The sequence below is a fragment of the Watersipora subatra genome, chromosome 7 (assembly GCF_963576615.1).
Source record: "Watersipora subatra chromosome 7, tzWatSuba1.1, whole genome shotgun sequence".
Classification (NCBI taxonomy): domain Eukaryota; kingdom Metazoa; phylum Bryozoa; class Gymnolaemata; order Cheilostomatida; family Watersiporidae; genus Watersipora; species Watersipora subatra.
In genome coordinates, this window is record NC_088714.1 from 57,854,292 (window position 1) to 57,868,017 (window position 13,726).

At 35.1% G+C, this 13,726-nt stretch overlaps 1 protein-coding gene across 1 annotated transcript; it reads left to right on the forward strand.

The window, feature by feature from the left end:
• The first annotated feature begins 308 nt into the window (after positions 1-308).
• Positions 309-13,726, forward strand: LOC137399433 (uncharacterized). The gene is made up of 8 exons (XM_068085536.1): positions 309-423; positions 2,614-2,775; positions 4,666-4,844; positions 5,345-5,475; positions 6,189-6,387; positions 11,620-11,789; positions 12,557-12,743; positions 13,165-13,726. Exons 2-8 carry the CDS (start codon positions 2,621-2,623, stop codon positions 13,383-13,385), a joined length of 1,242 nt encoding a protein of 413 aa, XP_067941637.1. The 5' UTR covers positions 309-423; positions 2,614-2,620; the 3' UTR covers positions 13,386-13,726.

Here is a 13,726-nt window from a genome sequence, read left to right on the forward strand (position 1 = left end):
AAGGCGAAAATAGTACAAGTGAAATAGCTATCAGAGCCTATGTTTTATAAATTTAGTCTACTCTGGAAGTTTCATATGCAAAAGTATTTTTGATACGTTTACGTTTTTTGTAATACGTAGCATTTGTTACATGTACATGTAAACTAGTAAAGTAGCTATATTTTAACATAGAAAATTTACTGACAAGCACAACCCATAAACGTGAACATAAAAATAAATTGTATAATTCAAAGTGTAAACCTTTCACACTCTACTAGCTTTTAGGTTCGACGGCAATATAGCGTGTCTAGTTTTTAGACACTTGTTCACGATTACGCGAATCGACACGAGTCAGCCGAGGTAGGCTTTGGGAACAATTTTTGAACCACGTTTTAAGGTGCGACTGCGACATCTGAGACTACCGAACGGTTTAAAACTTATATTGTAAGTATTGCAGTTGACTTTGTTTTAGTTAGAGATTCTTGATTACTGATCAAATTACTAATTTCCTTCACAAATACAGGTCAACTGGTTTTTAATCAATAGACCAGTTTTCCTCGACCTGAGGAAAACTTAATGTTTGTTAAGTAGGCCTATGACTTATTTAATGTTAGTGGTTTTTGTTGGTTTAGGATATGTTTTTATATTATTGTCCACAAATTATATTTTTCTTTTTAGCAGGATCTTGGGTGGAAATGAAATAGCTGCTGAGACATAGGCATTTTTACGATTGTAAACTCTGTCTATGATATTCTGGCATTGAGTAAATAGTGTGCAAAATGGTAAAATTATCAAGTGGTGTTTATTTATAAGTGCGTCAAATAACAATTCAAATTGAAGAAAATACTATTTGAAGAACTTAGCAAGGACAAATTTGGCGTCCGCATTTTATTTTTGTTTATTAAATGAGCTTATTCATAAAAGTCGTGTTAGTACTAAAATTTGGTTATATGGGAATTGATAACTTTTCAGTTTTAATTCAAATTATTTTACACTTTCAAAATGGTGAGCATGTTTTGGAGAAGCAGTCATGGACACCGATTTTGGTGTTTTGAAGGCTATATGAAGTGAATTTATTACTATTTGATTGGCTACATGGCAAAGATAACCTCTATGTAGATCATGCAATGGCCGAACTTTGAGAGTTGATGAAAAATGCATGCAAACATAAGTTAGCAACCCTCTTTACCCCTACACTGATAAGTAGTGGAAACCTAATAAATTATTTACGTTTTTGTATGGTAATGTTCTAAACAAGAAGTAGAAATGATCCTAATTTGGTTTGAGTACAAATTTGAGTTCACTGGTAGCAGTAATTTGAGAAGATACAAAGGAAATGTTGCAAAATAGCAGCTATAAGGTTATTCTACTGTTATAGTAGGAAGCTGTACTGGAGGTACAGCTTCTTGCTATAACTATTAGTTTACCGTAAAATTTATATTGAATAAATACTTCTTTTGTAATAAAAGTCAATATTTCCAACCTTATATAGATACATGCGGTCAAAAATGTCAATAGATCTGATGGTATGCGTTTGGCTTTTATCTATGTCATATTTGTTATCTTTTGCTCAATTTGAGCAAAATCTTTGTCCAATTTTAGTCTGCCAATTCAACAGACTAAAATTTGACTCTCAGTTTAACTGCTATAGAAAATTGTGCAACTTCCATTTTTACCTTTTAAAAACAGCAACAAGTGCATACATCAGTGATCATGTAGTGTGTCATATTTCAGTTTCAATATACATGTTATCTTTGCTATAACATGCAACATTTTATCCGTAGTTGTTAACCTTTTAGGACAGCAGCAATTCTGACAACTCTTCAAATGTGGAGGCGTTTATATAGATGTCACCAGAGAGTTTGACAATTTTTAGTTATCCTTTACATATACCCAAAATTATAACTACATTTTAGTTATAGCAACCTTTTGGCTTCATGATTTGCAGGACTTGCCTTCTTTCACAATTTGTTCAATGATTGCTTTAGCGCAGGGTCGTTAAGATTTTTGTAGATACGTATAAAATGGGTAAATGAAGCCCATTGTTGCGGAGTTATTAGGTGTGGTTTGTTACTATGATGAACAGTGATGTTGTTTATTTTCATTATTGGTATGACTGTGTATCAGTTTTACTGTTCAAAGTTTCAAGGTGTTTTGTCTATTGGTATCATATTATAGTGTCTATTGGTATCATATTATAGTATCTATTGGTATCGTATTATAGTGTCTATTGGTATCATATTATAGTGTCTATTGGTATCATATTATAGTATCTATTGGTATCATATTATAGTATCTATTGCTATCATATTATAGTGTCTATTGGTATCATATTATAGTGTCTATTGGTATCATATTATAGTATCTATTGGTATCGTATTACAGTGTTTATTGGTATCATATTATAGTATCTATTGGTATCATAGTATAGTGTCTATTGGTATCATATTATAGTGTTTATTCATATCAAATTACAGTGTATGTCGGTATCATATTATAATGTCTATTGGTATCATATTATAGTATCTATTGGTATCATATTACAGTTTCTATCGGTATCGTATTATAGTGTATGCTAGTATCATATTATTTTGTCTATTGATGTCATATTATAGTGTCTTAGCATTTTTCCAGTTTAGTCATGCTTGTGGAGACCAAAAGGCGTCGCCTCAAAAGGTCATCATGTGATGCTGGAGATGCTACAACGAAGAGGTCACGGCGATACCACTGCGACTGCCCCTACATTTCACTGGGCAGCTGTGATGTCTGTGCTAAGATTGCTCGCAAAGTCTACAGGTCTAGTAACTTAATTTTATATTTTACCTGAAATTGTTACATTTGTCATGTGCCAAAAAACTTTAATTTTGAAATTTGGTATATTTTTGTTACTTTTTGTTATATACACGTAATTAAATAATTGATAAGCATTTCTAAATTAATGCTACTTTTTTTAATGAAGCGGATGCGAAAAGTACAAAGCTTATTATATTTTTAACCGTCATTACTTGGGGAATGTTAATAATTATTTTAGACAACCCGTAGAATGTATGTAAGCCAATCGAATATTTGCACGCGTATATGTGTCAATCATAAACAGAAAAAACAAACTGTTTTTAATTTTAGGTGAGATAACATAGCTGTACAAATGCCAGCCAACAATTATATAATAACAACAAACTCTGCCCAGATTCGCAAACATACTCAATATTTACTTCTTAGCGCTTGAATACTGTCACATAGTCATTTTGCTTGTTTTATACTGCGGTATCTTAATATCTGCAGACAATGGTAAGATGAAATTGTAAAAAGGTTTGTAGAGTTACGCACCGCATTGATTTTTGTGCAATGAACGGATTTGCGTTATCTCTATCAAACTAAAATGGTTGTTTGTTGGCTGAATAAAAATCTCTTCTTTATTGAAAGAAATGAGTGTGTTAAAAGCTTGTTAATATTAGCTCTGGTAGTTAATTTCCTTTTTGTTGAAAGTTAAACAATATAATAATTTTATTGATTTCTCTATCTTGTTTTTCTTTCAGATCTTTTAATGGGTACCTGCTCGACCTCTTGTGTTGTAAACTAGTAGTAAGCCTGGTCGTGCCCTAGATTTATTTGATTTTCAATCAGATAGTCTGCTGGTAGGTGTTTTAGAGTCTGCTTTTTAGGAACCAGATGGAGTTTTGAAATCAAATATTTTCGGTGACCTTGCGGAGGGCATAGAGCATATGCGTGTGACGTTTGGACGAAATCAAGTAAAGAATGTGGAAACGCATAGCATTTATGCAGACTAACAGACAGACACAATGAGGACACACAGACAGACACAATGAAAAAGTGGATTTTTTTTAATAAAGATTTGCTTCATGGCATCACATTTGGATGCTCTGAAATTTGGCAACTGTGGTCAGTGGACACAGAACTAGTCAACAAAAAAGTATGCTGGAAAAGCATTCTAAATTAATATGTGTACTGACTGCTTATCTCATTCTTGCTCTTCAACTAAGGATTTACAGATGCCGCACACGCTCTTATAACGTAAACCTCCTTTTACGTAAATTCCACTGAGCCTAAAGAATTTTGCATCGCGTTACATAAGAGGTTCTATGCCACGTAATTGCGAGAGAAAATGACATATAGGGGTAACTATTTTTTTTACTTTAGTTTAGATTTGTATATATTATTTCTTTTTTTTTGCGCCGCATACACTTTGCTGTGGAAAGGGAGCAAAATTGATTTAGATTGACATTGAAGGTATGCACTCCCCACTCCCTTTAACTTAACGTAAAATTACCGTAATCAAGGACCCTAAGCTAATAGGTAGGTGATAAAAGATAGAGGTAGAAGTTGTCAGTAAAAACCAATAATACCACAGTTACTGTACAGTGTTTAAATGATAATGTTAATTTTTAGTATTTTTATTTGGAAGGGGTAATGGGATGGGTTTGGGAAGATCTTGGTATGGATTAGGCTGCTTACATGGTTTTTACGCTTGTAATTTAATGTAAAATCCCTATAATATAACTGCTCTCGGAAAAGAATGTCTAAGTTGTTGGAGCATGTACTGTATAAATTAGTTCATTATTTAAATCTGACGTGTACTGCCACTCTTTTGTTCCCTGTTGAACACTCGGACTCTCGGTCAAAGCACATTTTCATAATAAATGGGATTATTTGCCCTTTCACTGGCAGGCTGTTCGGGAAGAGGCTGGCCCTGACAGAAGCGGAGAGACAAAACAAGCCTGAGTCAGGGCAAGAGGACGGAATGCTTGTTTTGGCAGATGAATCGTGTGACTGTCTTGAGGTCAGCTCTGACAGCTGTCCGACCTGCGCTGCCTTTTCGGTCAAGATGGGAGTTTTTGTCACCACTTGTAAGTAGCTCATTTTCTTTCCTCCTAAAAGAATGCCAGTGACTTGAATGAGTGCTCTCCAGCCCTACTATTGGCTTTAAATCTTGATTTTTATGCAAGATGTCATCATCTCCTCCATACATTTTAATTATTAATGGCAGCCTAACTCTTACTACTTGTAGAACATGATGTTCAACTGGGGTGAAGTTGCCCAAGAGTTAAAATTATGAACATAGATGGAATAAAGTAATTTTTGGCATTATTATTTTCACTTGCTTTTGGTTAAAAATAGTTAATTAAAATTGTACTAAAAATTGCAATGATTTTCCAGTTATCTTGTTCACACGAGACCAATCTTCAACAGAACCCAGTTCGAAACAAAACTAGTTCCATCTGTGTGATCACACCTCACCAAGATTTCTTTGGTCATTTCGCCCGACTCTCCGATTCAGCCAACAATAACGCAAGCAATATTAAATCCTCTAACAAGCACGTTATTTAAGAATTGTGTTCTCTTGTAGATGCAAAGTGGGGTCTGGGTTCAGGTGAAGAAATAAAGAGTCAAGTGAAATATCCAACAACCTGTGATTGTGCCTACTTATCTAGTATGGGTTGTGGGAGTTGTCAGGACATGGCTGCTCATGTAGAGCGGGTTAGTAAACTCACCGACTGGTTGTTGTGAGTTTAGGTTCAACTTCGGTTTCCTTTTGTGTCATACATACAGAGATGACCTTAGAAGCTGCTATTAGCTTTCAATTTTTGCTATTTTGCGATTTGTTTGAAATGTTAAACAAATCACAAAGTTACCCAATCAATTTAATCTCATAAATTTTCAACGAAGGAAATTAACTCATGCCACTTCTTGTTATAATCTGGCTTTTTTATTAGTAGAAACATTTTAATGTTGTTTTAGGTAGACATTGGCAGGTGTGTTTTTTATCCTCTGGTTTGTCGCCACATAGCTATTAGACATCCTCATTTCGTCCTTTCTGTCAATGTATGTAGAGCTGTTTAGGTCTTGTATGTCAGTAGAAAATATGACTGACAGTTGTCTTAGATGCTGCTATGTGGTGTTAAACTAACAGGGCTACTTTGGTACAACTTTTCCATCATGTTTATTATTGTTATTATTATAATTGCTATTATTGTCATCTTAATTACTCAGAGCATCATTTTACTTGTTTTTATTTCATTTCTGTGTATCATTATGTTTTTGGCAGCGTGTTTCACTTCCTGCCCAAGTGCATTATAAAAAGTATTTTTGTTATTCAAGTATTTGTCTAACTTTTTCATAGATGTATTTGATTGGCCATCCACTGTTCAATGCGTCTTTTGTTAGACAGGTTTCAATTCATAATTTTGTAGATTTTTTCTAAGAAAGTGTATCCAAGTTTAATAGACAAAGATCCTCTGACCGATATTAGCTTTAGTCAGGGGCATGACTCCACCACCCATGTTCCTGCTGCTCTAAAGAGATATGTGGCCATAGACTGTGAGATGGTTGGAGTTATGGATTATCAAAAAGTGAATGCTAAGGGACGGCCAAAGATGGTTAGTGCTTTAGGTAAGAAACTTCATTTATTTGCTCACTAAGAGTTGTCCTATCTCTTGCTTTCACTCGCTAACATAATCTGCTCAGCAATGATGCACTAAACCACATCTCTGAGTTTTTGCCATATCTTGGTTGTTCAACTCATTCATGTTGCTGATAGACGCTAGTAATCTATCTATATATACCGTAAAACCTCTAATTGAACGCCATGGCACTCTATTTTTCAACCTCTCTTCTATAGTGGCGGTCAATTCGAGGCGGCATGCAAATATAGGCTGGCGGTCTACTTTTCAAATGGCTCGTCAGAATTTTCGGAAGATAAAGTTAGCCCTATTACGGGCAAAACAAATGTTGCCTATATGTTGCTCTCTCTCTTCGGTGGAGCGACACCCTTTTGGATGCAATAAGTCTGCTAACTTACCTCTAACTTGTCTAAGATCTCTTGATAAATGTGCATCGAGAAACCGAGAAATATCTCTATCAGTTGATATCTATTGGTTGCAATTGACCTGCAATAATATTATAGCCTGTGTCCTTCTTCGCAATTTGTTGGCATTTTTATTTCATTCTAAATTTCAAAACATATTTTTATTTTATATCTACATTTAACAATGTTGAATAAAAACTCATAGCATTTTTTGATATGTTCGCTACAGTTTGCAGCCAGAACTAGCTTTTTATGTACAATATAGGTGGAGTTATGAGGATCGATCCATTGTAAGCCGTGTTAAGATAGCCGCAAGGATGCTATTAAATAACATGCTGTAAATCTGCATATTTATAAGTTATACAATAATAATCTATCAAATGATACAAATATATATTTTTGAACAAGTGACATAAACGAATCATACTTATATTACATGCAGAAACAAAAATTAACGTTTTTAAAACAAATCTTTCCATCATTTGTTTGGATAGCTGTGTTATGATTGTTGCTTTCGATAGACCGAACATTTTCAAGTTGTCCAATACCTTCTACAATCTTTACTGGCCTCAACTCTTCTTTTGCACGTCTGAACTAGTCGATATTAGTGTCCAAACAAATTTTTAGCGGAGCAAAACTTTCACACGCTGCATTTAGCACTAATGCAACGCGTAAAAGTTTGCTTAATAAACGTAACCTTTGGTCCTAAACTTGCAAACCGGTTTTTCTACGCATGCCATTCGAAGTATCAAGACAGCGTTAAAGAAGAAAGTACTATTAGTATGAGACAGTTAGTAGTTTAGCTCTATGGCATTGCTTTGAAAGTTTATCTACCATCGTAAATTTAAACCGTTTTTTCATATACATGTATGTACATGTACTTCGAAATATTAAGACCGCGTTAAACAAGGAACCACTTTCAGCCTGAGATAGTAACTATTTCTATAGCGTTGCTTTGAAAGTTTATCTACCATTGTAAATTTAAGCCATTTTTCTTATACCTGTAGGCTACTTCGAAGTAGAAATACTGCGTTAAGCAGAAAACTACTACTAGCCTTAGACCGCTATTGATTATTTCTATGGTGTCGCTTTCAAAGTTTTGACCAAAAAATGAAAAGTTTTGGAATTGGACAACGAAAGAATTGTCGTTGATATAACCGATTCATTATGAATACATTTGCGTGTTTATGGACACTTTTTCTGCGGATCGGTGGATATTATGAGCTCGTAACGATCAAATAATGTCAAAGGTCAAAGTAGCGGTCAAATGGAGGTGGCGTTCAATTGGAAAGTGGCGGTATATTTTTCAACCCTTCCCTCAGGGTGGCGGATAATTGGAGGTGGCGTTCAAATAGAGGTTTTATGGTATATATTTCTCATAGTCTATCATTGGGTGTGTCTAGCTATTGCTATTAAAACCTAGTAATGAAAGATCTGCTTTGTGCTTGATTTGATCTCAGAACCTCCCATTCACTAGGCGATAATCTAGTCAATTAAGCTACGCGAGATGCGATGGATTCATTAGGCGATATGAGTCATTATGTCTGTTAAAATACGCATAGCACTCCGGGTTATTCAGCGTCACGAAAGCTTGCTTTTATTAGTAAATTAAGCAATGCAGATAGTAGCTTACTCAAATTGTGCGATGCGTCAGGCTAATCGCAAGTGGCAGGCAACTACATTACCTGCCGCTGTTTTTTAATACCCGAGCAATGCAGGGCATTCACCTAGTTATTTATATTAATAAATCCCACTTGGTCACAGTGGTTTCTGTCTGTTAGTCCACATCTGTTAGTCCCCATAAACGCTGTGCATTTGCACATTTTTACCCAATTTCATTCAAACCTCACCCATATATGCTCCTGCCTTCTCTCAGGCCACTAAAAGTATCTGGTTTCAAAACTCCATCTTGTTCTTTAGAACCAGCCTCTTAAACACCCACCTGCTGACATCTGTAAATTAAACAAATCCCAGGCATCACCAAGTTCCCTGTTAGCTACTGCAAGCTAATACATAGACATCGAAATTAAAAGCTAGGTGCCATTGTGTGGTGAACAATTTAAAAATTGTATTGAGTTCTTTTAGGGTAGTACTAACATCGCACAGATGACTGTTGCTCAAAAATTATCAACTGTTTACAGCTATTAGTCCAGCATTAAACCCATAGTCATTAAATTTATCAGTGGCGTCTGGCTATTATGTGCACGAAAATGTGCAGGATCACGAAACGTAATGTATAAACACTTCTCTTTGCTGTTCCTATACTTGGCTGTTTTATGTAGTTTGAACCTATCATAAACAGGAGATGTTAAAACACAAGTACATTTATGTTTTTGTAGCCATTTTTAAGTTGTCTCTCCTCTCATTGTGAGACAACTCCAATCCTGTTTTTGAAAAGTTTAATTCACTAGATACATCTTCGCGCTAATAGGTGACATTTAACATTTTAACAATATCTGTCAATAAGACTTCCCCATTATTGCTATTACTAGAATTTCCACTGTCATACAGCCCACGACCAAAGAGATATTGGAAAAAAAGAAAGGGTACTGATGGTTGAGAAATGCAATATTAGCAATATTGCACTGCAGTGCAATAGGATAACTGCAATGGTAGCTGTAATGTACTGGGTGTGAGTGTTATTATATACAACAAATAGCAATAATGAAAGGAAAAGATTATATGTTTATATCTCTCCCCCTGCAATAGGAGAAATGCAATATTGGCCAATATTAGAAGTAAAATGCACTGATATTATTAGAATAACCAATATTATTAATATAGTAATAATATAAGATCACTGTGCAATTTTGTTTACATTTAAAAACGTCATAGTTTTTATAATCTCATAAGTATAATCTTAAAATCTCATAAGAATCGTTAGAAAAAAATATCATCGTCATTTCCTTTACTTACGCTGCGTTGTACATCAGTTATATTACCGAAGTACTCGAAAGTCTAAAATGTCAGTTACTTTGAAATCGGCAAAAATGAAACGATTTCAGTACTCCTACGTTAATTACAGAAACTTTCGACAATGCTGTAGACTGGTGAAATGTGCACGTTATTTTTTCGTGAAATGCGCACGACTTTATCGTTCTATTTTCTGTCGCTCGGCGTTTCAATTTCCGGTCTTAACTTTTATTAAACCAAGCTTTTCAAGCATTTTGTGGCAATTTTCGTCCAAATTAATCTGTCTATTTGTGTATAATCCGATCAGATGGGTAAGTTTTAAGATAATGCCGATGGTTTACAAAGCCTTGGTATCATATTTAAATAGGCTTAAATGCGTTTTGTATCGTTATTATACTTTAACAACTCTACAAAACGATGGTGAAATTTGTTGATGAAATTTCTAGACAAGGGTTCGTCTCATTGTTGATGATTAATTTTCGTAAGTTGTGTGCACATGCATTTATCATAAAAACTCATACTTCGTTTCCACTCGTTTGTTCGTGGGATTATTATTATTAGTAAATAACCTAGTCACTAGAAAATAAGACAAGTATGTCAAACCCTGCAGATGGGAGTTTTATCAATTACCGTAAAATCTGTATTTGAACGATACCTTTATTTGAACGATACCTTTATTTGAACGATACCTTTATTGAACGATACCTTTATTTGAACGATACCTTTATTTGAACACCACCTCTATTTTAGCATCACTATGGAAAAGGTTTGAAAAACAGAGCGCCACTTCTATTTGAACTATGAGCATCGATTCATTGAAAGCGATGCTCATAGTTATTTGAAAGCCACTTCTATTTGATCGCCGCTTTTATTTGACCATTACTATCTGATGATACTTCATTTTTACAAACCCATAATAGTGCTAATAATTACTCGATTACATTCATGCCAATTGTTTTGTTTGTTGTTTCTGTTTGTATCGAAGTTCATTTTCCAACTCCAGGTCTTTACAGTTTTTGTTAAGACTTTCAATGCAACACCATAGAAATAATTAGTAACTGTATCAGGCTAATAGTAGTTCCTTGTTTCCCACGATCTGGTTACTTCGTTGTATGTGAAAAAAGTTTTACTTTTACAATAGAGTCTGTGCTAATACGTATTTTGAGGCTAAAATATTGAGATTATTTTAATTACACGCAGTTTCTCTTTATTGACGACAATTTTATACATTAAATTGCATCGCATGAAGGTTTTACCCTGCCAAAAAATTGTTCGGATGCTAATATCAACTAGCTCAGCTGTGCAAAAGAGGAGTTGAGATCAGAAGACACTGTTGAAGATATTGAACAGCCAAAAGAATTTTATGCAGCATTGTTAAATATAGATCTAAAATAAAAATATGTCGTCAAATTTAAAATGAAATAAAGATTGAAAGTTCCAACAAATTGCAATACAGACTATAAGATCATCGTAGGTTGATTGTAAGCATAGCTATCAACTGGTAGAGACATATATCAACTTCCTTGTGAATATTTATTTAGAGATCTACCAGTTGGAGGTAAGTTAGCAAACTTCTTGCACCCAAAAGGCCGGATGTCATTCTGCCCGAAAGCGAGTGCAAAATCGGCGACATTCATTTCACCTGTTGAAATTTTTAATTTATCTTTCCAAAATTCTGACAAGGTGTTTAAAAAATACAACGCCACTCTTTATTCGAACGTACCTTTAATAAAGTTTCACTATAAAGGAAATTTAAGAAATAGAGTGCTGTGGCATTCAAATAAAGGTTTTACAGTATATCAAATCTATTAATAATCTATCAACAACGATTATAGTCATTGGACATGACACATGTGTCATGTTTTTGAAATGTTCTACTATTAATCTTCTTTCTGTGTTTGCAGCTCGGTGTAGTATAGTTGATGCCTCGTGCAATGTGCTCTTAGACATATACGTAAAACCTGATCAACCAATAGCTGACTACCGGACACGCTTCAGCGGTATTACTAAGGCCGATATGAAACATGCAGTGTCCTTCGATGAGGCTAGGAAGATGATCATCAATGTGTTAGAGGTAGGTGATGCAGCGCTGAGTAGATAGAGCGTCTTTTGCAGTGAGAATTAGGTAGAACTAAGGCTCAACAATGTAGCCTCTTTTCATCTGTTTGGTATGAAGGGTTCTAGTCATGCAAAAAACTATCTGTCTGTTAGCTATCTAAAAAAGTAATTTTCATGTCAGAGAGTGTGTATGAGCTAATTAGCTGGAAGCAGTCTTACTATAGCTAGATGACAGTCTCTAGTCAGGGGTCAGTTCATCATTGGACATGTAAAATAAACTGCTGTCTTCGCTTACATGTAATTGTGTTATTCATGCAGTGATTTGGAACTATAAATGTTGTTTGTTGAATCGTTTATTGCTTTTTATTATTAATAAATGATAAGTTGTTTTACAATAGGTGTTAATAGTAATATGTGTTAATAACAATATGTGTTAATAATATTTATAATATAATGTTATTATTATGGTTCGCAGTCTCTGATATGGAGATATTGGAAGAGTTATTAATGATTAAGCTCTTTGTTTGAATTTGTCTACTCCTCACTTGACATGATGAACAACTCCTCGTCGCAAAGGCCTGTTTTTTATTTGCTCATTTTTAGAAGGTAAAGACATCCAGTCTTGTCATCTATCATACAAATATGCCTTAAAAAAATTAATAATTAATGTCGTTGATGACCACCTTGGATGGTCATCAACAACATTAAGCTAGTTGTGATGTCTGGCTATGTTTTTCATGTTTGGTTGGCTTCAGGCTGTAACCAGTTGTGGAATACATGCAGGGCAAGATAGTCGTGGGACATACACTGGTGAGTGACTTTGATGCCATCAACTACTTCCATCCTTCAGCACTCTGCAGGGACATTGTCAAGTCTCGCAGGTTGAGGAACATGTACTTGGAGAAAACAAAATTGCGAGGCCCGGGGCTGACACGTATCGGACTAAAGAAACTCTCTGGTGTACTTCTAGGTAGGGTTGTCACTCAATCGTTACCTAACTGGCTCAATGAGCTTTGATACTAGACAATTATCTGAATAATTGAGGAAAAAAAATGAACTGCCTGCCTTAAATGTGTGTTTAAGGGTGAGTACAGTGAAATTGCTGCCCAATATGTGCATTTCCAATAAACTTAGTAATTCATTTCTCGTGTAGCCAAGCTAGGAGCTTCAGTGTGACCCGAAAGCTGCAATTTTTGTCCCGGAGAGGATGACCTTCATCCCCTCCCTCAATGCTAAACAAAAAATAATAGTATCCAGGTCATGGAATTGTCCTTGTAATAAATCTGTACAAAATGCCCAGAATGTTATTACCTCTATTTGTAGTCATTTCCTGTCACCTTATTTTATCCTCTGCTTTTTGTCAGTTGTGTAGTTGTCCTGGTCTCTTCCAGGTTCCCTGATACAGCAGGGTAGCCACTGTTCAGTGGAAGATGCAATTCACACAATGAAGCTGTTTCATTTGGTGCGAAAGGAGTGGGAGGATGCCCCGGACACGCAAGAAATGACGCACAATGAAGGTTGGCTATCGACTCGCAGTCGTCATGACAACCCTGTCAGTAATGAAGTTTACTTGCAGGACAGCTACTGGTCATCCATCACAGCAGAGCATTGACTCTAGAGCTCATAGGCAATCATTATTGTTATCAATTTAGACTGGAAGTCTACAGTAGGCCCTGTACTGAGGTAGTTTCATGGATAATATAAAATGTTTATTTTGTTGATGTTGTCTCTTTTAAATTATTCAATTTTTTTAAATTCTACAAAGCATTTAAAACTCAAGTTTTGACTGAAAGGTTGTAAGTTAGCCACATTAACCTTATATTGCTGTGGTTTTTACATTGGTCCAAAATGTTACTCTCTAAGGCAGGCTGTTATGGCATAGTGACCAGGCAACAAATGTTATGTTTATTTAGCATCTCTGCAGGGGTACTAATGACTAAAAATAAATCTGAT

What these genes read in the sequence shown, in the direction of transcription:
- LOC137399433 (XM_068085536.1), top strand. Translation starts at nt 2,621, where the DNA reads ATGCTTGTGGAGACCAAAAGGCGTCGCCTCAAAAGGTCATCATGTGAT. An exon ending in TGATCATCAATGTGTTAGAG is followed by an intron (nt 11,790 to 12,556) that starts GTAGGTGATGCA and finishes GAATACATGCAG; the next exon opens with GGCAAGATAGTCGTGGGACA. An exon ending in ACTCTCTGGTGTACTTCTAG is followed by an intron (nt 12,744 to 13,164) that starts GTAGGGTTGTCA and finishes GGTCTCTTCCAG; the next exon opens with GTTCCCTGATACAGCAGGGT.